This window comes from Antennarius striatus, chromosome 11, assembly GCF_040054535.1.
Source record: "Antennarius striatus isolate MH-2024 chromosome 11, ASM4005453v1, whole genome shotgun sequence".
NCBI lineage: Eukaryota > Metazoa > Chordata > Actinopteri > Lophiiformes > Antennariidae > Antennarius > Antennarius striatus.
The window spans coordinates 12,661,816-12,688,367 of NC_090786.1; the positions used below are offsets into that span (position 1 = coordinate 12,661,816).

At 38.1% G+C, this 26,552-nt stretch overlaps 1 protein-coding gene across 1 annotated transcript in view; it reads left to right on the forward strand.

The window, feature by feature from the left end:
* Nucleotides 1–24,868, forward strand: part of hpse2 (heparanase 2) — a 55,843-nt gene extending 30,975 nt beyond the window's left edge. The window contains exons 4-12 of the mRNA XM_068328315.1: nt 901–1,074; nt 2,664–2,835; nt 5,921–5,968; nt 13,587–13,680; nt 14,832–14,938; nt 15,037–15,151; nt 18,101–18,246; nt 20,320–20,466; nt 23,234–24,868. Of these exons, the coding sequence (XP_068184416.1) occupies nt 901–1,074; nt 2,664–2,835; nt 5,921–5,968; nt 13,587–13,680; nt 14,832–14,938; nt 15,037–15,151; nt 18,101–18,246; nt 20,320–20,466; nt 23,234–23,396 (1,166 nt within the window). The 3' untranslated portion in view covers nt 23,397–24,868. The remainder of the gene's footprint in view (nt 1–900; nt 1,075–2,663; nt 2,836–5,920; nt 5,969–13,586; nt 13,681–14,831; nt 14,939–15,036; nt 15,152–18,100; nt 18,247–20,319; nt 20,467–23,233) is intronic.
* Nucleotides 24,869–26,552: the final 1,684 nt, after the last annotated feature.

Consider the following 26,552-nt stretch of genomic DNA (forward strand, 5'->3'; position numbering starts at 1 on the left):
TATTAATGATACTTATTAATAACATGGGGAATAGACAGTTTAATCGGGAGAAATACACTCCCTAAGAGAACTTTGCGTAATAAAAGCATTGTTAATTGTAGCATTGTTTGTCTCTGGGCTTTGTCTCGCTGATGTTGGAAGGTGAATTAATGCCAGGTGCAACAGGCAATCTTTCTGTTCTGTCTGTTTGCTTTGCGGATTATGCATAACCACTCTATTAGAAAAGCAAGTCAGAGAGGCTTACAGCAAATTCTACAGAAAAAAGCCCCACTTTGGCTGAAATGTAGTGTTTAAATGTAGCCTGACTCTCATATGTTCCATCTCTCACCTGCATTTATTAAAACTCTAACACGAGAGAATCTCACACCTTTCACATGGTTGTAATAGCATGACATTTAAAACAGAAGACTAGCCTCACATATTCCTTCTGTGATAATCTAATGGAAAGCTCAGGTGGTGCCAAACGCACAGCGAGGATAGAACCAGACCATCAGATTGTCTTCATCTGTTTTCTCTTGAACCTAGGAAGTAAAGGTCAGAGTTCATGGTAATATTTACCTTAACAAAATTACTCCAAACAGATTGTATTTTAAAACAAGATCCCAGGGTATCTAGGAGAATCTTAGTTGCACAAAAAATATAAACAAACTCATGAAAAACGGTCTTTTGTACATGGATTCTCATTGGATGACTTTTCAACTCCCTTTTCCACTGTAGACTATTTTATAATACCCTATACTGTGCTTTATATGTTGCAGTGCATTGAAGGAAAAACAGTATAGAAGGTGACAATCATTTGGGCATTAAGGACCAGATGAGCTCATCGGGATCATTTTTTTAAATTGATTTCAGCTGCATAGGAAGAATCAAAGTTACAACTGCTTTGTGGGTTTCTCCCAGCCAGGTCTTTAGACAAACTGTACAACTTTGCCGACTGCGCTGGTCTGCACCTGATCCTTGGGCTCAACGCACTGCACAGAAATCCAGACAACTCCTGGAACACCTCCTCCACCCTAAGCCTCCTGAAGTACGGTGCTGGCAAGAAGTACAACATCTCCTGGGAGCTTGGCAATGGTAGAACAGCTACATACCACATTGTTGACAAAATGACAATATTTGCTGTGCAAAAAAAAAAAAGCTGTTTGCTTTTACTCCACTACAAGATGGGCACTATTGATTAACAGTTCATCTCCCCTTAACTCGATGGGCTTTCTTCCTTCACTTTTCTATTCGTCATAAATTATATGATCTTTTTTCACGACAACAACACTTACCTAATCCCAAAACAATTTCTAGCATTGCACAAAACTCAACCTTCTCACCTAATTTCTTCTGATGAAATGGTAAGTCTCTGTTCCTGAAGTCTTACCCTCAGATGCAATGAATGACTGGCCACTTGAAAAAAGCATGTTTGTCACCTATTAGACCTGATTACCAGCAGGATATTGAAAGACTTAACATTTGTTAAATGAGTAGTTTGATTGTGATTTAACATTCACTGGTCTTCACAATAGAGACATAGACATGTCAATAGTTATGCGTGTATGATGTTAGGGTGAAGCAGTCTAAGGGTTAAGTCTAGGGTTCATTCAGGGATGAAAGGAACTGCTAGTCCTCATGTTATCCCAACCATCTGTGCTCCTGGGGAGCTGCAGTGCACACAGAGCCCTGTGTTTCCCTGGTACACATAACTTCACATTTTCATTTCTTTTCATCTCGCAATAAAGCTCACAATAGAAAGTTTTATTTCAGCATAAGTTTAAAAGTACCATGAAAAACCCATCAATCGCATCATAAGAAACTTATTTTTACAACTTAAGCTATAGCAAAAGACATTTCATTTTAAATTGCCAAGGCAGTACAAACTCAGAGCAATTTGTTGAGGTTGAAAAAAAAGGTGAGCCTCTAACTTTTTGGAAATATTATTGTATTGTGCTTTACAGCAGTACAGCTAAACAGCTGCTTGCACATACCAAACAGACTTACAAAACTTTTATTTTAAAGGTTAAACTAAACACCAAAGGCATAATACAAGGGCTGGGCACTAAACTGAAAAAAAAAATTAGAACCTATCACCAAGTAACCTTACTTATATGAGTTTGATTAATATTTTTCCCAATGCTTGACCACCTCATGTTCAGTCAGGTGCCTCAGTTTTAACGATCTTACACACTGAGCAAACAACATCCAACGTATCCTCCTCCCTGTGACACTCTACATTCAGTTTGGCTACGTCACAGAAACCACCGATCTGATCACCAGAAACATGTTAGGCTCAAGACACTCAGGGTTTAATTAACAGTACCCCCTTTGGAAGAAACTGTGACATAATTCTATACCATTTATCATTTGTCAATAATCCAGGTAAACTTCTGAAATATCTTGATTTTAAATTTGAAGTCACATTGACCTGACTTACATAATTTAATTTATTTTTATTTTCACTCAATCTCTACTGATTCTGCAAGGCTGCCTCTTTGTGTTTGGACCATTTGTCTGTCTGGATTACTCTAAATTGCCCAGTTATACAAATGCTTTCTACTGGATATTGGATATTCTCTCAGACGGCAAAATCAGATTTGATAATATCATCTGAGAACATCTGAGCTGTTGCTTCTATAATCTGTATGTCCTGATCAGTTCACTGTATCTCCTCTTACTAGAGCCTAATGCCTACCGCAGCATGGTGGGTCGAGCAGTCAACAGCACTCAGTTAGCTCAGGACTACACCAAGTTGCGGACATTGCTGCAGTCTGTCCGCTTCTACCATCGAGCTCACCTCTATGGGCCCAATGCAGGACGACCCCGAAAGAATGCCATCCTGCTGCTGGATGGGTGAGTCAGCAAGTTAAACATTTATGGGGCATTCCTGTCCTTGTTAGGCTATCCTGTCAGAGAATCAGAGGAAGGGAGTGGAAAATTTTCAGCTCCAGATATACTGTTAGATACTTTAACTGTGTGTAATACACACAGTTAAAGTATGTAACTGCACATACACTGGACATACACTGTATGTGCAGTGGTGTTCACTGTTTATGGATCTCCACTTTACAGGTTTCAGGGTTGCAGCACTTGCAATACCCCGTCAGTTTACATAGTGTGTCATGTGATTGATAATGTGATGGTACCTCATCCCACCTGCTAATTTTAGCCAATTCCATCAGCTACAGTTTGGCTTTGGTAGCTTTCATCACAGCTTCTATGAGCTGTAACTTAGTATAACCGTTAAAACTCTCAGCACTTAAAGATGAACAAACATCCCTTTCTTTGTGCATCAGGAGGTCAAAGACCTTTGAATGAATCCTTACTATGTTCTCCCAAAATGTGGATTAAGATTAATAAGTGATTTGAAAATCTTTCTGTATCTCACACTACTCCCGCAAGAGCGGTTCTTTCATGTTTTTTTACTGCCTGTGAGTCTGAGAGGACTGTAATTCAATCTGTGCTGTATGTCGTGCATATATAGTATACTGTATTTTATAATAAAGTTGACTATGACGATGACTAATTCTACTACGATTTTCTCAATATTACTGCCTGCCTTGTCGAAAGTCCTTTTACACAGAAAATGCTCACTCAGTTCTATTGTTCAGTTCAATGATAGCGTCTCTCAAACACGTTCAACAATTCCTAAATGATTAGAGGTTTTTGAGTTTTTGCTTCTGTTGAAATGGAGACAAACTTGACTAAAAACGATGCGAACAGAAGAATCACAGTTTGAGAATCATAACAAAAAGAAATTGTTGGATGTGCTTTTTTTTCCACTGGTGAATGAAGCCAAGTGATACACTGGTGCACATTTGATCATTTCTGAGTAGGAAGGATGAAATTGTTTTTTGACAGTAACCATCAAGATGAATCATCTATTCTCAGCTCTGGGTGGCTGAATGGAAGTTGTAGTCATCAGTACTCTACAAGTGTCAATCAGCCGGAGATTTAGCAAGTCAGTTAACAGGGATATATAGAGAATATGTAATTATGTCTTTATTAAGTTAGCAGACAATGGCATCCAATTTAACCAAGTTCTAAAATCCAATGTGTACTAAACATACAGTGTATGTACAGATACAGGCAGAGAAACTTACTGACAAGGGGCTGGAAGACGAGCAGAATGAGTAATCTGTTATGGGTCTTCTTCACTAGGTACTTGAGCTACTTAGATCAGTGAAACCATTAGCAACTGCTGTTTATCTCACCGAGTACTGACAGGTTAAATTTACTCCTAAGTAAAACGTGTGTGCCTCTGTGTGTGCCGTTCAGACTGATTGATGAGCTGTGGCTTAGAGGAAAGGGAGGATGTGGAAGATGAATTGTGAGAAAGAGGAGGAGGAATGAGAGGATGACGAGGAGAGAGCCTGGAATATCCATGGGTCACGGGTGACACATTAAACGACGGGGTGATTCTTGTGTGTTTGACACTGTTACGAGGGGGTGGCTCTTGTGTTTGACAGCCCAACCACTCTGCTGCTCTCAGAAAATAAGATTAATTAGACACCGGACTACTCAACAGTCCAAATATCTGAGCTGGACAGACTAAACAAGCCCGAGCGGTGAAAGTTTAGAGACACACATCTGGGTATGTCTGACGAGCTGCTACACCCAAATATGGAGCGATTTGAATCAGGTAGACAAGGAAACACACACAGAGATGCAAACGGCAAGTGGGAAGAAGACAGGCAGCAGGAGGGGCTATGTTGAATTTATGTAAAGAATGACTCCATTAAAAGTTCATTCAGTAAACAACATTTCTCGTATCTGTATGAGATATTTGGAGTTTGTGTTGTTGTTTTTTACAATCTAAACTGCATGCCTCAGGATAAGTGTTGATTTAGAAACTTTTGTAGGTTTTTTGTTTTTCTCCCAATTTAGTTTACAGATTTGCTGTGTTACCTAAAAGACGTTATGGAGTCACATTTAAAGCTGCTAAAGTTATAACTGTTAAAACGGGTTCAAACAGTGTATTTATTATTGTGTCACACACACAACCACAGCATTTCAAGTTGATAGAAGCCAGATCTGGAGTGTTCTAAAAAAAAAAAAGTTGGACTCACTCTCTACTTTCCAAAAATCACACACAGAGTCCAAATGTTTTTCTTTGTTTTTGCTTTTCATTTTGCCTCTTTTGTAATTAAAAAAAAAATCCGTACACTGAAGTAGCTGGAAGGAGTGTATCAGGATTTGGAGCAAATACCCTTTTTACTGGAGTGACGCTCAGTCCACAGTAGACTCCATGAATTCAGCCTTGATTACTCTAAAATCAAACTCAAAACAGCATCTACAGCTTAGTCGGCAGAATGCCCCCATGGTAACATACTTGAACGTGTCAGTGCTGGATTTATAAATAGATCCATACAGAATTGCACATACCAACTGACTAAACATAGCTTTTTATTTAAATTTCTGTCATGCTCTGTGTATTATTCCATAAGATATTAAGGTATATCCGCCATGTTAGAGAAAGTGGAAAGCAAAACATCTTAGACCCACCTCTGTATCCATAACCACTAAGATTTGATGGAGTTTCATGGAAACTTGTTCTCAGTTTTTGCGTAATACTTTTGACAAACTGACATATCAACCTCCATTAGGATTGACTAGTGTTATTTTGCTGATGGAAAACTTTGACTTACTCAACCGGAAATTTTGTGCATTCTGGTTCAACATGCAACACGTGACATATAATTATTTCTCTATGAAATACAGCTTGTGGTAAAGCTACCATTTTGGTAAATCCATCTACTTTTCCTTTAATAACAAGCCAGAGAGAAATGAAGAGGTTAATGCCTGGTTATGCGTCCTGTCTTCCTGTCTGCCTTATAAGTTATGCAACATGTCCACATTCCTAGTTAAGTTGGTGAATTAAGTTAAAAAAAAAAAAAATCATGAAATTTAGCTCCATAACTCTTTTTTTGACTTTCAGGTTCATGAAGAATTCTGGCTCTGTTGTAGATGCAGTTACGTGGCAACAGTAGGTATTTTACCCTTTTTTATATTTTATTTTGTCTTTAGGAAATCATGCAGCAAGTCTTCTGAAACTAACAGCACAGGCTGTGACATATTTTATACTATTATCACCACAATTTGTATATGTAGCAGAAATTTACATACAAGACTGCAGAGACTCTTGCATTATGAAGAGAAATATGTTTGTTGTAGAACTGAACAACAGGAAACGGAGGCAGAGAATTTGTGTCTGTTAAATTAGTAACACCTGCCATTCGTCTATTCCTCATCTTGTAGGAATGCATACAGACACATCAGTGGTTTAATCTTTTTAGTTTTATCTTCATGTAGATATGTCAAGTGTGTACATGATAGCACACCCACTGTTAGCTCAGACAAACCCTGTGACTGAGAGAGTGGTCATAAAGGTGAAGGTCAGGTCTAATTAGGAGAAATTAGAAGAAACGGAAGGAGGCAGGTCTGCCGGTAAGGTTTAGAGAAACACCACCCACACTGTTAAAATCAAACCATATGGTCTGTCTCTTTCCCCCTGTCAATTAGCTTATTTTACACTAGAGATCCAAATTCCAGTCTAACCAGGCTGCGTGACAGAAACTCTGACCTCTACAAAACAAGCCAAACTCATAAACGTGGAGGCCACTCATTAACACGTCTATGACACAGATTTTACTCCTCCAGCTGGTTCAAGTTGTTTTTGAATCAAACAGAATAGCGGGTTAAAAAATCACTGCAATACATTAATTTGGTCACAAATGGTCACAAATTAATATTATAGGGTCTAAAAATTTAAAATTAAATCACAAATGGCATGTCAGCTAATGTGGGACAGCACGTGGCGCAGTGGGTACCGCTGTCGCTGCACAGCAAGGCAGTTCCGAGTTTGAGTCCCGCTCTGTGTTGAGTTTGCATGTTCTCCCCGTGTCTGCGTGGTTTCTCTCTGGGTTCTCCGGCTTCCTCCCACCTCCAAAAACATGCACTTCAGGTTGATTAGCCGTTCCAAATTGACCGTAGGTGTGAGTGTGTGTGTGAGCGTTTGTCTGTCTATGTGTGGTTCCGCGGCCCCCACCGCCTCACGCCCTCAGTCAGCTGGGATACGCTCCAGCTCCCCGTGACCCGCTGTGGCGGAAAAGTGGTTCGGAAGATGAATGAATTAATGTCAGCTAATGTGTAGTTAAACACACGCATACACGTCTTGCTCGCAACAAGCCATTTAGTTGGAACTTACTCAGGGGATGAGTCAGAGGATGTCTTTGTTACATTTGCTTGTGCCTGATCTGACTGTATTCTACTGATTTCCAAGTTACATCTCACACAGAAATGTACTGAAGACCAGCTTCCAGGTTCCAATTTGATTTGTGAATCTGTGAGCACCAAAGTGAGTTCTAATTAAGAAACTGTTTATTTCCATCAAAACAGCAGTTGACACTGAGAAGCCTGGGATACTCACAGATTCATGAAAACTGGCATAGTCACCATAGGTGGTAAACTTAATGGTCAGATGTGGGTTGCAGGATTGAGTCTGTCCGTGTGTCGGCTTCATATCAGGCTCTGCAAAATATTTTCAAGAGACATTAACTAAATCCGACAGGAATCTGGCCATCTTGGAATTTACTTTGCAATTGAGGTGTAGTTGTCACCATTTTCAAGTGTTTTATTTTAACATACTCAAACTTTGGTCAGTACAATCTCAACACCTTGAAGTTGAATGTTTGCATGGTTTTCATATGACTACAAAGGTGGGACCATCGAGGTAACAGCCAATTTTAGGAAAGAGTATTTGTAATAAATGTGCTGTCCATCATTCAATCTTTGTGAAACAGGTTGGACTTAGAGTCTTGAGACTTGGAGTCTCAGGCTGAAGATTCTACATTTCAAGATGAAGTTACTGTGATAGCTCCACCTGCTGGCAACAGGAAATACACAACTTTTGACAAACAGCTTATTTACATTAAGTTCTCATGTTGTTCTCTCATTATGTCATATCATATCACGGATAGAGGAAATGCTTTCTACTGCCATATAGTCGACACAGTAAAGCACAATTTTTTGTGCATCCAAATCCAGAGCTTTAATTACCAACAGTAAATAAACACACACAAAGACAACTATCCAAGCTGCTGGCAGCAGTAACTGTATGATCATTCAACAAACAGATGTTCAGATTAGACGTTGATTGGTGTTTTTGTCTCTCTGTAGGTGCAAGCAGCATAACTCCCCCAAAATACTATAGTAATAAATACAAATGTTATATTTATTACTATAGAATTTTGGGGGAAAGTGCTTCCAAAGTGGGCAACAGCTGACTAGACGGAGCTGTATCCAGGAGACAGTTTTTGCCTTGACTCTTAAAATTATTAGTATGTTACTTAATTATTATTTTTAAATCCAACATACTGTGACTCTTATACAGTAGTTCTGGCATGTTGATGATGTTTATCATAATGTGAAAGTAATTCCAGTAATCCAGTCAGAGTAGGTCATCATAGCGGCATTCGAAAATTGGTTTGGTAAAGGGTATGTATTTTCTGAATTCCTTCTAATTTTTTTGTCTCCAGAATGCCAACATTTTTATATGCCTAAAATTAGATATAAATAGTACATACATATCTAAATTGTATTCTTCATTTACAGATCCTTTTGACAGATTTCACAATCATCTTAACAAACTGGTTTGGTGAATCCATCAATTTGTTGCAGTTTGTCTGCAGTCTACAGTCAGAGGGTCTGTTTGAAGCTGCGGTGATAGAATGTTGCATCTAAGATTTGTGTAGCTCCAGATTATGAAGTATGCTGTATTAGTATTAGTATGCTGCTTGCGTTATATCATGACATTTTATTACAAAATATTTTAGTTGTAAATTTGCTGCATCTTGTCCCAGTTATTGGTTATCAGTTCTTGGATTGTCCAACAAAACTTTGAGACGAAAGGGTAATTTTTATGAAGTTTATTAAAACAAATACATTTAATTTATAATAATAACAATATTAAAAATTCAAAATAATTATCCACATCTTTCATGTCATGTTTTCTGAAAAGTTATGCTAACATGCTAATCTAAACTGTTGAGCACAGTGTTAAGTGCAAAATATTCACACATGGCCAATGTTGAGTTCATGTTAACATTCTGGTGTTAGCGCCAACCTTTGTGCACCAATATATCAGTACAGTGCCAGCTAGCCACTGTCATGACTTTAGACACTTAGTTGTTTTTAGGTCTTTGGGGAGGGCATGGATTATTTAGTCCACTGGCTAATTGTGTGGTAAATGTTCAAATTTTACCAGCCGTTCAATAGACTACTGTTGTTGCTGTTTTGTTTTAATTTTTTGGCACATGTGAAGCAAATCAACCAACCACTAATGCACTTTACTGACATTTGGACAGATGAATGAACACGATTAGACGTCAGTAGGAAAATATGTTGTTTGTCTTTGATCTAATGCTACACTCCAACACCTGCAGCCTCTAACCGTAAATATTGTGAACATGTTCTTCGCTGTTTCATGGTGAGAAAATTGAGCCAGTCTAATTGTGCGACTAGAAAGTTGCCAGTTCTTGCTGTGAAAGTATGAGGTACAAAAGTGAATGAGACAAATTTACGATTTGCTGTTTAAATGCCCTCTAGCAACCCACTTAATGTGAGCCATAATTATTCCAACAGTGGGGTGTTAGTAGTGTGAACATTTGAATTTAAAGTGAGCAAGCAAAACTCCCCTGTAAATGTATTTTAATAGGAAAGTGATGAAAGTTACACTTTAATAACCCGTGCTTTGGAAAAGCAGCACTTCATGTGCATAACATTGTGGCCTGAAATCTTAATTAGTTTTACTCTTCAGAGCTTCCAGAGTGTATGGTGTACTGCTTATTAAAAGCTGAGATGACAAGAGAAAGACATGTTGAAGATTTGTGATCTGCCTCTTTTGTAGTGTGAAAGCCAGAGAGGGACTGTAAATTTACTGAAAGCATTACTAGAAGCTTTACATACCTCAATTGTTATGTAATGATTGATCTGATGGTAGCCTGCTGGTCCACATCAAGGAACACATCCTTTCTTTACTATGCTACCCTTCTGCTCACCCAAACTCTAACTGCTGGTGGCCGTGCCTTGACACTCAATGTAAAGTTGTTTTACATGAGATGTTATTGATTTTTGTTAGTCAAATCAAATGAATCATTTATACTTACTTATTTTGGATAATCAGTATGACTGTAAATGTACTCAAGTAAGATATAAAATGTAGGTATTCGACTCGCATTATAGTAATTTTTTTCTTTCTCTACTCCCCCACCTTTGCTTCAAACTGTGAACGTTCGAACGTTTTACTGATGGACTTTTATATGGAGTGGAACTCAGTTGGAACAGCATTATTTTTTTGTCTGAAAAATTCAGATCATTTTTTTGTTTGCTAAATAATGAATTCTGGTCTGAGCAGCAGTACCATAGATGAATAAAGAAAAGAGTTTGGTTTCTGTTTTGGTCGCCAAGACTGGATGATTTTGTGATTACTAAACTATAACCCCTCCAATATGGATCAAACTTTTTCTTCATATTGATTATATTTATATATATTTCTTTGTGGAATTTGAGTGAAGATTAACCATAGCTTATTACTTAATGTTTTCAAATGTGGTAACACTAATCTGCAGTGTCAGATGTATCTATTGTAGATGTCCTTTATTTCTGTTTCAATATAAAAACAGCAATTTTCCGTGAGCTCTGGACACAAGAAATATTATAAGCTCCTTGAGAAAATGACAGGATAACCAAGTAATTTGTGTAAAGCTATGACTCAATCCATGCATTGTTTACAGTTTGAGGCCAGGAGTTTTGAACTTTTCTAACATTGTGATGAAAATTTCAACATGGCTAAGCTCAGATTGCATCACATTTTCAAGCCAACCAAGTTCTGCTCTCAGTTCTCAGCAGTTTTATTGACACATCTGTCATTTCCACAGACTTTTCCAAAACAAGTTCAGTGGAGGTCAGTCTTTTTTTTATATATATTTACATATTACTGCTGCAGTTGTTGATGATTATGTCTTCTTGTAAATGTCTCACAATGCAGTTTTTTTTCCCTCGGCACTGTCACCAGTTAAGTTTATTGAGCCTTTACTGACAAAATGTACTTCTGACTGGATTCCCAAGTGAATTTATGTGACTGAAATGACTGCCTGTCTTTTTTTTCTTGGACTGTTCCCTGGTTCTAGAAAGGAAAAATAAAAATAAAATTGAAATTTGGCACAAAGTATTTTTTAGCTTTGAGTAGGACTGATTCAATTTTGTATTTAATTGATAACATTTGTTGCTTAACAACATCCATCCACTAAACCCACTTCATCCGCTGTCACAGGTCGCCGGGTGCTGGTGCCTATCCCAGCCCACTGTGGGCATGAGGCAGGGGACACTCCAGGCGCAACCCCAGTGCACCACAGAGCCACACACAGACAACTACTCACGCACACACTCACACATACAGTCAATTTGAAACGGCCAATAAATCTGAAGTGCATGTTTTTTGGAGGTGTGAAGAAGCCTGAGAATCCGGAGAGAACCCATGCAGACACGGGGAGAACATCCAAATCTTAAGAAGATTATGAGGATAAAGTTTAAACTCTAATCAACAGGTGTTGTATCTGTTTCTGCTTATGTTTACAAGCCCCTTTACAAAAAAGTGGTGTTGCTACTTAAAAAGTTATCTAAAATGGTAATGAAAAATGGAATGAAATTATCTGAAAATTGTTTTTAGGAAGATATTTCAGTTTCAAGTCTTTATTTTTATTAAAAATACATTCATTCATTCATTCATTCATTTTCTCTAACCGCTTCATCCGCTTGCACGGGTCGTGGGGAGCTGGATCCTATCCCAGGTGACTAGGGGTGTGAGGCGGGGCAAATTCCGGCTGCGACCCCAGTGCACCACGAATTAAAAATACATCTATACATTAAGAGTCTGTCATAGACTCTTGTTATGTCATGTAATACATGACATAACACATAATTTAGTTTTTTGCAGGCCCTGGAATACAAGTACCGGGGGTATCGCGGGATTAACCGTTTTCTAAATCATGAAATAGGCCAATAGGTTTAATCAGTAACACACCATGCCAAAATCAAATATATTTTATTGAGATTAAATTCAGTGGTCTGGGATTGCAAAACTATTTCATTAGTGATACCTGAGCGATAGAGGGTCACAAAGCAGTCAGTGTTAGTTTCTGTCCATGCTAAAAATTCCAGGTAACATGGACTGTAGATGATGACACATTGAGAAATGTTCATACATACAGATGGACAATGCAGATTTTTTATAAAGTGGTGAACCTCTTTTCATCTTGGCTTGTGGCAATCTTTCAATTAAGATCTTTTCAAGCTCAGATATAATACTGTTATCTATTGTAAATGAATGTCTTTACTCATGGAATGGTCCTAACATGTGTTTTTGAGCATTTCAGAACTTCCCCTGCCTTTTGTGAACCCTGTCTCAACTTTTTCCATGTTGTTGCTGGCATAGAATTCAGAATAAGCATTCAGTGGTGTGAAAAACTGTTGGCCATGGTTGCATCTCTTACTGAACTGCGTTGGATCATCACATAACATTTGTCATAAAAAAGATAACTTGCAAACATAAAAAAGGTTTTAATGATAATTTCACTTCATAAAATAACCTAACATGCAATCTATAGCTAAATTGCATAGGCAAAAATGTGTTTGCCTCACAATTGAATCTATAAATCAATCTGCTTTATTATTAGTTACAGATGGACTGATCAATCCCAGGTTCATCTATGAGCAGTTTTCATTTAAATCATAACTTAATTACAGTAATCCCTCGCATATTCATGCTTCAGGATGCCCGGCTTCACCTCATCGCAGATTTTTAGTAGGTAGTCAGGTGATACCGTGATACCGTACCGTTAAAGAAACACTTAAAAGTGCTTTAAACAATCAATTGGGAACAGGTAATACAGATAGAAGGTGGTTTAATATCAGTATGAGGAGGGTTTGTAAACATTTAAATTACCGTAAATAATAAAATAAATAGTTTGTGGCTATATCACAGAATTTAGTTTTTTGCAGGCCCTGGGTTACATTAACCGGGAGTATCGAGGGATTAACCATTTTCTAAATCATGAAATAGGCCAATAGGTTTCATCAGTAGCACACCATGTCAAAATCAAAAACATTTTTATTGAGATTTAAATTCAATGGTCTGGGATTGCAAAACTATTTCATTAGCTCAGTCACTTTCTTTTTTCTTTTTCTCTTGTTTTACAGTTATATTATTTTTTATTATGGGGTAGTATTCACCAAAATGCCAATTGGGTCAATTGCACCGAGACTGTCAATCTTCATGACAAACATGAAAAATTATATACAGTAATACGTTTAGACATTTACAGTTTTAACTACATGCTTCAACTGTAAATACGAATTGTTTTTTTTTCTATTCCTAGGTTGAATGTGATCAAACAGCAGTTTAACAATGAAGTTTCACATTTCAGTTGTTTTGCCATCTGTACTCTAATAATAATCATATTGTTCGTCGCAATGAAAAAAGTGTACGGCATGTTCTTCTCCCAGCAATTTCCTCTTTTTCTGTCTTAATTGTCTTTCTATTACAGTTACTACATGGATGGCAGAGTGAAAAAAGTGGAGGATTATTTAAAAAGTCGCCTGTTGGACACACTGACAGAACAAATCACCAAAGTGACAAAGGTACTTATGCTTCCTTTGGAATGATGAAACTGACGCTACAGTTCAGAGTTGCTTTATGCACAGTATACTTTGCACATACATGAATAATTTTTGAACTTGGTGTTTAACTTATACTCTATAGAAAGTTGTTACATCTGCACTGTATATACAGTACATATATACTGTATATAATGTATAAAAACATTAAAAACTAGTACATTTTTCAGAGGTCATATCTTGACTCATTTCTTTATGGAATTTAATTTTGTATTAAAAAAACAGTTAGTCATGGTTGAAATATTCTCCATGAGGTAATGTTTTCACAAGTTTTCACTGATGTGGCTGACATTGAGACTGAAAGATGGACTGTGCCAAAACAGCCATTCCCAGAAGCTAAACATAAAATATTTGATTAAATTTATTGGAAGCGATATTATCCTTTGGCCAAAATTAATGACATCAGTTGTTCTGTTATTACTTATTTGCATATGTAGTCATGTTTTCTTGCCAGCCGTATTGGAATTCCATCAACAAAGTTAACATTACTTTATTTAGCTGTTTTAGTTTCAGCTAAAATCAGTCAGAACAAACAAAAAACAGATATCTGAGGAGAAAAGCATCTGTGTATAAATAAATCAAATCAAAGAAGACAACTAATTATATGTAAATAAATAATGCTTTACAGTTGCACATGAATCTCTGATCATTATTGTAATGACATGTAGCGCAATTTGGATGGGTGCTTAGAGGACAATCCCTTATTTTTTTTGAAAGATTGATCTGCAGTGTTTCATTCAAACGTAGGAGGGCTGTGTTGGGTCCATTTAAGCAATTGCAAACATTTGTTTTCTATAAAATTATGGCAACCTCTTACTGGACATGAGATCATGAAACCTTGCTTTGTCACAATAAGGTTTATGGGTAGGTATTATGTCCAGTATAAGTTTAAATACCTCAATTGTCAGATCATTCATTGCTTTCAAAAAAGATGGGCGTTGTCTGTCTTTCTATGACACATGATGAAAAATCCCACATATACATACTGACATACACTTAATATAAAGTTTAAGAAATTAAAGTTTGAAGAAGAAAACTTCAAAGTGACTTCGAAATTGTGGGTATTTTTATTGTGGATTTTCATGATATACATGCATTCCCATTGTTCATTGCAGATTGTGGACACACATACACCTGGCAAGAAGGTGTGGCTGAGTGGGCTGGTACCGGCATGGGCAGGAGGCATCAGTAATCTCTCTGACACATATGCTGCTGGCTTTTTGTAAGTGCTCTCAACATGCTCTAGCAAGACAAACATTGAATGTCAATGCACTCTGTATTTATTCCCTTGGTATTTAAAATGCTGTATATGTATTCTAGGTGGATGAACACCCTGGGTATGGCTGCTATGCAGGGAATTGACGTCGTCTTGCGTCACTCATTCTTTGACTATGGCTACTCGCGGCTCGTGGACCAGCACTTTAACCCTTTACCTGTAAGTCTCTCACTTTCAGTTGAGGAAGCATTAGAACCTAACCCCATTGGTTCACACTCAGTCGTCCTGTCTTCATTATAATAACACGATTTGGCTGAAGCAGTCTGCTGTGGACCTTTCCTGCAGCGGACTCAATGCTTCAATGGCACCTCTCGCTCTTTCCCGTGGGAGCTATTAGGTGAGATGAAAGGCATTTAGTGGTGATGAGTGGTTAGAAGCGGGGGCGAAATGCCATGTAACTTTAGCCTCTTGTCAGTAGCGCAGGACTGTGTCACTGCTTCCCTCAACCCCCATCATAAATGTGTACTTCTCTGTGTGAGACAGACAACCGCTGAGAGATTTGTTATCCGAGATGCTGATACACAGAGATGTTAGTAAAACAGCCTACAACACTTGGATGGAACTGTCCAATCCCATGCTCCATTAATGGAATGTCCAGAATTACAACAAGCTGAGTTTGCATCCCAGCATCAATCATCTGAATTATAGAGGTTGTTTCTTTATTTTTTTTATCAGTGTTGAACGTGAGATATTGTATTTGCAATTCATGAAATGGGGATTTTTAAGTTTTCGTGTAAAACTAATTTCATTGTCTTGCTGAAAAACTGCAATTTCTAGCATGAGCCAAAGCAATAAATATGCTTAAAGAAAGGGTTTTATATTAAACACTACACTTTTTGCAGTGAAGGAGAAAAACGATGAACCGATGAAAAATTATTAGAATTGGACATTTTTCAATCCTTCTTTGATGCCCAGTGTTATTGCGTTCAGGTATTAATTATTTCATCAGAATGTGAATTGATTTTCCACTGAATCATTTTAAGTTTTGTCCATGTTCTTTCCTCTGCCTCCTTTCAGCTGTGACTCGAAACAGTCGCAGTGGCTGGATGTGTGTCCTCTTCATTTCTATTCTAGAAATGTAGATTCCTATTAGATATCCAAAAGCTGCACTGGCCTACCTGCTGAGTGAATTCCCTGAAGGGCAAACTTGTCACCTGGCCTCTTACCTCTTATGCTCACCTTTTTTATCCACTTCTGCTTCCCTTGCTTACCGTCCTTTCCAGTTATTCTCTTTTATTTTTTCTTTCCAGAGGAAAACATTTTTCAGTCATATAGAAAACAGGGAGATGAGGTTGCCCTCTGTTATGGTTCTGATTTACCTTCATTTTCTATTTTTTTTACAGCCGTTGTCATTTTATCATTTTATGGGAAACCCAATTAAAGGTTGCTGAAGATTTTTGCATCATAAATCAAGTTAAATTAAAGACATTGAAATGATGAACTTCCCATTAGATGCAGAGAAATAGTATAAACTCATACTTTGATCTTTCTTTGGGGGTTAACAGGGTCTCATACAGGCAGTCTGGCTCTCATTGTTCTATTAGGTAAATACTGAAGGTTAATTGTTATACTCCTTAATGTTGTGCTCTTATTTCCTTAACGGTGCAGCTAAGCTTTGATTGGTCCCTGGTGTACGACCTCCAGTCCTTTCTGTGGATCTAGTTTCCTTGGGCCTGCATTTCTTCCTTCGCGTTTCTTGGTCCATGTTTGGGTGGTTGTTCTTAATGATAATTGCAATCGATTAATAATAACAATAAAAATAGTAATTGATTGATTAATTGATTAATTGAGTCTCCTTCACTATTGTTATCGACCGATCAATAACAATAGTTATTGATTGGTAATAATTATTTGGTGCTGCTATTTATTGGACTGGGATGCAGACGTCTGATGTTTCTTTCACTTTCTCATGAACACAATAGCTTTGCTGTTGTTAAAGGTGTTTAATTGTGAATTGATGGTTTAAAAAGCTTCCGATGTCGAGTTCCCAGCCATGTGTATTTCTGTTTGTTCATCTGAAGAGGGAGAGTGGGAGGAAGGACAGGGAGACAGTTGGAGCAATTAGACAGAGTTTCCAAAAACTTGGTTAATGTGAACTCATACCATCCAAACAATATTAGTAATCTGACCTGAAGATTCCTTGTCTGGCCTGGAATTTTAAAGCTGGTGGTGTTTGAAATTTATGAATATGAAATACAAAGCATTAGTGTAGCATTGCTCCAGCCATCTCCAGCACGAATAAAACTCCATACTTATAACTGTTCTTTGTTTGATGTATTAACAATCATAGATCAGAGGTCTGGCCATACGTTCACCCACCCATCCCTCTGCCCGTGGCCAACACTATACAGTTCCATAGTGTGCTTTGCTTCTTCGATGCCTTGGCAGCAAATTAAGTTAGAGCCTGAATGGAAAAAAGAAGCCCTTAAATGTTGCCATATGCAGGATTGCATGGGAACTTCCTGAGGAACACATGTTTTTCTGGGTCTCTTAGAGAGGTGTTGCGTCTGCGTAACTATAGAGTGAGACACAGTATGGTGGAGCACTCAACAATGATAACAAAAAACAACTATTCAAAATGGGAATTGAAATTTTTAAAGATGTCACATTTAATACCTGTCAGTTACAAAGGGTCAGTGTTTGTTTGACACAGTGTGACATGATACATGGGACAATCTGGACCAACTAAACCTTGGAGTTAGGGTGCTTGCATATTTGGGCTTGAAATTTGGGTGGAATACATCCCTTTTTTCAGCCCTTGACAGATGAGCTGACACATTCCCAATGCTCATATTTTGTGAAATTTAATAACGTACTAAAATCAACTGGCAATTTCATAGCTGGCTATACAAAGTACATATTTGACATTTCTTTAAGACCTCTTTTAATGAAAATTCTTATGTTAGATGTGTCCTTACGTTTAAAACAGAGTTGGCAATACAGAATCATTTTCCCATTGGCGCTTATCTCAGATTCGCCTTTCCAAAACTCCCTTTCCCTTCTCTTTCTTTTATTTTGAAACAACAGACAAGTGAATTCCATCGTGAACATGTTGGTGATAAAATGATCTATAATGTCGTGAAAGTCTGTCTGGTGTTGTCCTCACAGGAATACTGGTTCTCCCTGGTCTTCAAACGTTTGGTTGGTCCGCGGGTTTTAGCTGTGAGAGTGGCAGGACTACAAAGGAAGCCGCAACCTGGACGAGTCATACGAGACAAGCTACGGATCTACGCCCACTGTACCAGCAACTACAAGTATGTGCTACATCTGAAATACCATGGATTACAGTAGTTAGTAAGTTTTGAAACTGCATATTTACGTACTTTTCAATTTCAAACTGTCAAATGATAACGTCCTATTAGCCTTTTATTTATATTTAACACTGCTTTGGAATAGTCCTGCAGATAGATTGGAACAGAGTACTATGGTCTTAACTTTTTCTCCTCCCTGGGTCCTCTTGCAAACACCTGAGGCTCAATGTTTGTTAGCGAAGAACAAAATCCCTCATCTTCCCATTCAACATCCCATAAATAAGTAGATGCCAGACACCGTCTCATTCACAGCTCAGAACCTATAAAATTTAACGGGTATCACTTATCAGGTGTGTGGGTTCTGTCCCCCTGCTGTCAAAGAGCCGTTGAAAGGTGTGTGAGGCCTTTTTCCTCATCTAGGACTGGCTGGAGGGGGGAATTCGAAGGGGAGGGACAATAAGGCAGTCTGTGACGGGAGAAGATAAAGAACGCCACCGTGGCCTTTTCAAGGTTATCATTTAACCCAAGCCCGTGGCTGTCAGCACCAGGCTAGACTTACGGCCTTACAAGGGCTCGTTTACAAGTGTAGCGCTGCATAGATAGGATGTTACTGGGTGGGATTTCCACAAAAACACACAAATATATAAGTTTTCACTCATCCACCTGTTATGTATCGTGAATTTAAGAGTAAAGAGATGATGCTCTGCTCTATTCAGCATGCTAATCAGATGATCAGACAGTGAAGTACTGAAGCAGACCGTCTTAAATGCGATCCATCTTGCCATTATTTCTGACAGTTTGTGGTTTTACACAGTGAGCCTTACATAGACATGCAGAAGTAACAGTTTGACTGCTCTGTGTAAAACAGCAGAGATTATGAATGCGCTCAGGCAGTCAGTGATTTGAAAAGTCTTTGACGATTAGATATGTGACTTTCACTACCCTTTTACCCTTGGTAATGGTTTCCATCACATTTTTTTTTATTTTCCAGCCATGCTCCAACATCAAAAAGCATCAACACATGTCTGTGTTCCTGGTTTGAATCTCAAATCTCAATCCTTACCATTTGAAAAAGGCCTGAAAGACCATTATCTGTCCTTCAGTCTAACATTAAATCCATCACTCCGCTCCGAGTTAAACAAAGAGCCAGACACACACGGTTCCTTTCAACAGTACTCTGTTTTATTTCTTTTGGTGAATATTAGAGTTATTGCAGGTTACTTGAAATAAATGGTTCACCCTGGATAGAGGCAAACCAAGATTAACTCAAAGCCAAACGGAGGAAATCTCAAAGACATGAGTTGTTGGAGGTGGTAACTGGGAGACGCCTACCAGACTGCTCTACTGAAGCATAGCCCTGACCCTGAGCACCGACGCAGACATGTGGTATTCACTACAGCGCTGTTGTCTTTTTCCTCATCTTTGGGCCCTTATTAGATTTTATCATGTTTATCTCATCTGTCTCATCCAGTTAGTCACCTCTGGCTAGTATAACTATCAAACAGAGCCCCTAGCACTTTGCTCTCTGAAGATAGATTCAGACACTGTTTTTAATGTAACTAAAGAAGTGGTTACATCCATTTACACCATTTATCAGATCCTTGTCTACAGTTACGGTTTTTCAAATTGGACACTATACAAGAGCAACATGCGTTTGAATTAGAAAGCCTTATAGGGGTATGTTACAGACCAATGGGAGGCCTCAGAAATTAAATGTGGTTACAGTGGTTGGTTCTAAGTATAGACGATAGGCTATGATAATGAACAACTTCCTTTGTTCTGGAAGTCCATTCCTAAGAAGGTTTTATCTTTCTTCCTTTTTTTATGTAAGTCCTTTCAGACACTTTTGATCAGCGAGTTGTGGTTCGATTCTGTTTATTGTATGTGATAAAAAATACATATCAAAGACGTTCTTCTCTTTGTAGTCATCTTTAATTATAACAAATATTATTCAGCTCAGCAGCGTAACGTATAATGAATCTATGAACAGATGTGGAGAGGAGCCTGTTTTTTTCTTGACTTATAATCGTCTATTGTTAATGTAAAGGAACGTCATGTCGTGTTCTTTGTTGCCAGTCATAACTATGTGAGAGGATCCATAACCATCTACATCATAAACCTGCATCGCTCGCGAAAGAAAATCAAGCTGGCGGGGACGCTACGCAACAACACGGTCCACCAATACCTGTTGCAGCCCTATGGCACCGACGGCCTCAGAGCCAAGTTAGTATCCATCTGTTTGTGTTTGCACTCACACACATATACACACACACAGTGGCTCTGGTTAATTGTTTCTATCCATGCGGTCTGTTTGAAGGGGATCCTGTTTTGTTCAATCAAACTAGTAAAACTAAACTAACATGCTGATGGCAGTCCCCACGTCAGTTCACATCTGTGCAAGTCTTATTCAATTTTAAGATATTAAGATTAACTTAAGATGTTTTCTATAATAATAAAAAGTTGAAGTAGTTTTCAACATGAGTCAATTTTGTAGATGTTTCACGGGTGCCAAGGTCATGAAAAAGGATGAAGAGAATTTCATGTACCTGTACATTGTGCAACACAAACCTTAAAGGACAACAAGGATTTTTCCCTTAAGCTCTTTAATTCCTGTTAAGTTATCATAATGTTTGAATAAAAACACACAAACATGTCTATCATGCCCATCATGTTTACAGCAAACCACATGGAAAGAACAGCACCTAATCCTAAAAACTAAACATTTCTCTTTGTCACTGTTGAGGTGAATTCATGCCATAATGATCAGGAGCTGTATGCAATACATTATATGTTTTACTGCTTTACTGAAGACAAAGCTTCATTTTGAACATGTTTATGCCTTTTGTCTGAATCTATTTTTATAGCTCACAAAAGAAGTTTTGTCTGTTCATTTTTATTTTGTATTCAGGCCACTTCAAATTTAACACTTCCTATTGCCTAAAATGGCTCTTTAAATTAAAGCCGTATGGTTCCAGTCCCTCTCTCCTTCCAGCCCCCAGTCTGTTATTCTGACTTTCAGACTTAAGCCTGAAATCCTGGAATATCAACCTATTGACCCAGGACTGTGTGTGTGTGTGTGTGTGTGTGTGTTTGTGTGTGTGTGTGTGTGTGTGTGTGTGTGTGTGTGTGTGTGTGTGTGTGTGTGTGTGTGTGTGTGTGTGTGTGTGTGTGTGTGTGTGTGTGTGTGTGTGTTATGGATACAGACATTCAGCCTTAATTGATCCTTCAATAACAACGTAACGATGGAGGATGTTTTAGGTGTTAGAACAGGATTGCAAGTGTTTAATAGGAAAGTGAGCTAACGATGGGCCTTTTTCAGGCCTTAAGTGCTTTCCTTTACCACCGGCAGCGCAGGGAGACTTTTTATGAAGAATTTAGCAACACCAGATGTCTATAAATTTGTCTGAGTAGTGGGATTTTTAGGGCTGGCATGGCTTTTAAATTGAAGTCCCTGCATGCTGAAGGAAAAGTTCAGGCAGTTTGTCTGATTTATAACTTGTCCTCATTGAACATAATTTAATTATAGGTTTTATTGAAGCTTCATGTAAAAATATCCAGACCACTGCCTTAGTCTCTATATTATTGTAAACTTACAAAATAGCAATAAAAATACTAATAAGAGCAGCACTTCAAAGTAGAAATGTTGTGTTAAAGATGTAGAAGGGGCAGCTTCTCCTTAGAGCATGATTTATGATGTCACTATGACGACTACGTCATAAGCATAGATGATGTGCTGTACGGACACCATGCATTTTTAAATGGGAGCATGTAAGTCATGCTACAGCTGACTGTTATGTAGGAATTTGGGGATATATTCCTGATTTATTTAAAATATTTATTATTTTACATTCTTTTGTGGATAATCTTCATGTTTGACCAGCGAACTACTACTACGAAGTGTTATGTCACTTTTACCCTAACAAAACACAAGCATTTGTTTGGGTAAAATTAGTCTTGTAAAAGCTAAATATTTAAAGGAAACAGAAGAAAATATGAAGAAGGAGCTACAGAAAACTAACAACAGCATTAATGAAAGACATGCACGAGGTAATAGTTCCTTTTCTGTGTAAGTAAAATAGAGAGAGAAAAACCTTGTGCATGACGACAGCATTTATTCAGGTTTCTATCAACAAACATTATCAGTGTCACTTTCTGTACATTTTTTTCTGTACATTATTGATCCTGTTGAATTTCCCTTCATTTGACCAAACCCTGAAGAGCAGTGAGCAGCCCTTTTAGCACCAGAGGAAGAAGTTGGGGTTAAGTATCTTAAGTATCTATCATCTACACCAAGTATACCGGGGTACAGGGATGTGAACCTTCCATGACGTGGACGACGCTCTTACCACTTAAGCCATGGTCTCCTCCTGTAGCTACCTTCACTCAATGAGGAGGAGGATGTGATTTTTTTCTTGTAATTCAACCACCTACTCAACACTCCCGCCATCCATTCATCCATTCTTGAAGACGAGACGCTTGTTACCGTCTCGTCTTCAGCTGCTTTTGAAGGTGGGAGAAAGGCGGAGAACCAGGAGAGAAGCCGGACAGACACGGAGAGAAGATACAAACTCCGAACAGCAAGGACTCATACCTAGAACCTTCCTAACCTTTGCTACCCACTGTATCACTGTGCCACCATCAACTTACATTAAAAAATATTTTGAAAATGACTCAACACAATGACTCTGAAAACTTTACTTTAAATATTTTATTGTAACTCTATAATGCTTACAGTGAAAACTTGGTATTTGCATTCAGCTCCAGAGAAATAAGATGAAGCCACAATTTTGTATGAACAGCACCCCCAAGTGTACAAGTGACACAGTTTACAGACTTAAAAACACAAACTGCATGAAACCATCCAGCTTTGCAGCTATCTGTTAATGTGGTGAACAACAACATTAAGTGTGTCATATTTAATCCGTGTGGTTTTCTAGAACCACATGGATTCTGCGCTGCTATCTGAGCTTCTTGTGTGTCTTCTCTGCAGACACATCCAGCTGAACGGGGAGAAGCTGCTCATGCTGGACAATGAGACGTTTCCTGAGTTGAAGCCTAAGACGTTGAGGGCTGGACGGACAATAGCGATGCCCCCCATGACTATAGGCTTCTATGTCATCAAAAACATCAACGCATACGCCTGCCGAAGATAACGCTGACCCTTCATTTCTGAGATAAGGGCATCCTTCTCAGAAGGCTCATCTTTTTACATCCCTTCTGGGGAACACAGGGAGAGCAGAAAACTTGATCAGGATTCATTTTCTCTTCTGTAGGACGAATACTGGACTTTAATGCATTAAATAAAAAATAAAAAAAGTGGTAATATTTAAACCATTCCACCAAATTTTAAATGAACCTTGCCCTTTCTGTTTTCTCTCCTCCAGTCCAGAAAAGACAATCACCTAAGACATATAGAAATGGCTGCACTGGACGCTTTTCATTCTTTTTCATCAGGAACCCCTCATATGCTACAAGACTTGTTTGGACAGTGATTCTTTCATGCTAAATTGTGTCATATCACGATACTAAGCTATATATTTTTTTGCCTGATTGCCAGACTGAGAGGTCGTAATCTCTGTCAAGATTTTTTTATTGAAGTGGGGGTTTTTTTTCGTCTTTTATTAACCGATACACAACAAAGGTAAAACAGAAAATTCTAGACACTCATGGTTTCTGAATCATATAAGTCAATCCGATTTTTTTCATAAAGTGAAAACTGCGGTGTGTGCATGGTCACATCTGGACCAACCAAGTGCTGTGTATGCATATGTTTTTGTTTTTTTTTGTTTTTTGTTTTTTGTTTTTTTTGGGGGGAGGGGTGTTTTTTGACAAAGCTACTGATGTCCGGTCTGTTTGTTTCCTCCCAAGCAGTTTCAAACGACTTAAAGGGAAACTGTGTCTTTTAAATTGTGTTTCTGTATATTTTGTGTATCATTAGACATTGTTGTCATTTTAATGGTCCTAATCAGTTTAACCATGTTTCACGGCGACACATCCAAATAGTTCGACCTAAATATAAGCTCTGTCGTCAGAATCTGGGCTTTGATATAAATTCATAAACTCAAATATTTTTGTTCTAAACTGTGTTTAAACCTAAAGTATCTCAATAACTTCAGTGTGATCTCACATTTTATAATCCTGTTATGCTGCTGGGATTTTATACTAAATATATATTGTATATTTTACATAATTTTGTACAGATTTATCGTCATATATGCATTATATTGTACATAAAAAGAGTGAGTGTTTACCAAAGTATACACCTAATTTATACGATTAAATACTTTGCTTTGTTTTTTTTACTTGTATTATTAAAGATGCATTTACTGTCACTAATGTCCCAACTCAAAAAAATTCTAAAATAATTTTAAGAATGAGGCACAGACATTTTTGCATCCTTTCTTTAGTTGTATTTCATAATCAAGTAATAATCCAGACTCTTAACACAGTGGGAGCAAAAACAGGTTCAGTGTCTGAGCTCATTAAATTAACAAATAGTTGTCCTCTGAATGTTGATAATTCATGTAGAGATGTTCATATTTCCTTTGGAGAGCATTATTGTAAAATGTAAAGTGTGCTTATATATTTTTTGTTAAGAAATGTTTACATTTATAATAAACACTTAGAAAAAGCGGTTGAGGAATCCTTCAGGGCACAGTCTACATCAGTGTCTACATCAAGGGTCTTAGGTTCTCATCAGTATTAACCTGATCATAAATACAAATACTATATATAGTAGAGGATTTTGTATTGTGTTCTGTTTAAACCTCTACGTCTCATTATGTGAATTAAGTGACTCCACAGCAGTTCTCATGATGTAAAAGAGATCTGCAGAGGCATATGGTTGCAATGAGAAGAAAAACAAGAAAAAGAGATGAGGAGATATGATTTATACTGCCACAGGACCACATCGATGAGCAGAAATACTCAGAAACCATCAATAAAAGATGCCAAACTGTATCAGCATCTTTAAACAAAGGTCACACAATATTTAAGTTACTGTTGTTGCGCTCACTCACTGTTACATATACTTACTTTTTCGCTCACTGGCCCCAGATGTGGAAGCAGCTGGGGGAAAGTTTTGTTGTTTTTCTGGTGGAAGATTGCTGTCTTGTCAGAGCACAAAGCAGCTGCTGATGGGAAACATGAAGCTAGGATGGGGGAAACCTCTAGACCCCAGCTTTGCCCCAGACGAGTTAAAGCCGGACAGACCCAGCTCTTTTTCTGCTGATGCACAGACAGCTGGGATCTGCTCGGTAGGATCATATCGAAGGGAGATGAAGGGCTGTGCCCTTTTAAAAAAATTCTTGATATTCGCTTGCTTCCAAATATATAAAGAACCTGCCCTGGGCTGATTTCTATAAAAAAAAGCAAGGCGAGCTTGAAATGCGTTAAAGTCTGAAGACAGTGAGTCATGAATACTGGCGGCCCTTCAGAACCATGATCCAAAGCATGTACCTTTAATTATATTTTTGTTTTAAGTTCCATTTGTGGAAAATGGCCTTTGATTTTATCTAAGTGGCAGAAATGTTTGGTCTTAGAAATGAATGTCGGAGAGTTGTTTCACATGTGGCTCAATTCAAAGAGGCCAACGTCGTTGACATCAAACCAGAGTTGTTAGCTTGTTGTGAGGAGAAAAATATTATCATTATACTATGAAGGCTGCAGTTATATGCACCTTTAGCTTCTCGTGAAGGCAGGCTTTGTTTTTTTAAAGCATATGCAAACCTGGGAGAGCAGCGTGAGAGCAGACATGGGAGCGCGGATAGCAGCTTTCTCAAGAGAACTGCTGGAAATCAGTCGTCAGTGTTAGTTTAAACTGATCAGCTGTACGTTTGAGAAAGAAAAATTACCTGTCTGCCAGGGCAAAACATAATCCAGACAAATAATCTGAAACTTCATTAAAACCAAAAGTATGTTTGTTCAGTAAGTAACTCTGACCTGTAGGAGTTTAATTAACCATAGCTTTACATCGTGAAATGGATCAATGAGAGCTTAAAGAGCTTCCAGCCGTTCAGCCTGGGATCTAGATATTTTTGTTTGGCAAATATTCCTTTGTATAACCCTGTTACTAGTGATAGCAACTGCTGAGTGTCACTTCCTCTTACAAAATCTAATGTGTTGTGATGTGGGAGGACTGTGCCGTGTCTGGCCACTGCTACGTGACTGTGCCTCCTTAGTGTAGGTAACTGTTACCCAGGCCTGCCCAACATTGTTTATACTCAGTGATCCATTTTGAGACATGCAAGGCCCCCTTTGACCCTGTTACAATACACTGAGGACTCTGAGATGTTTACTCTGTATATACA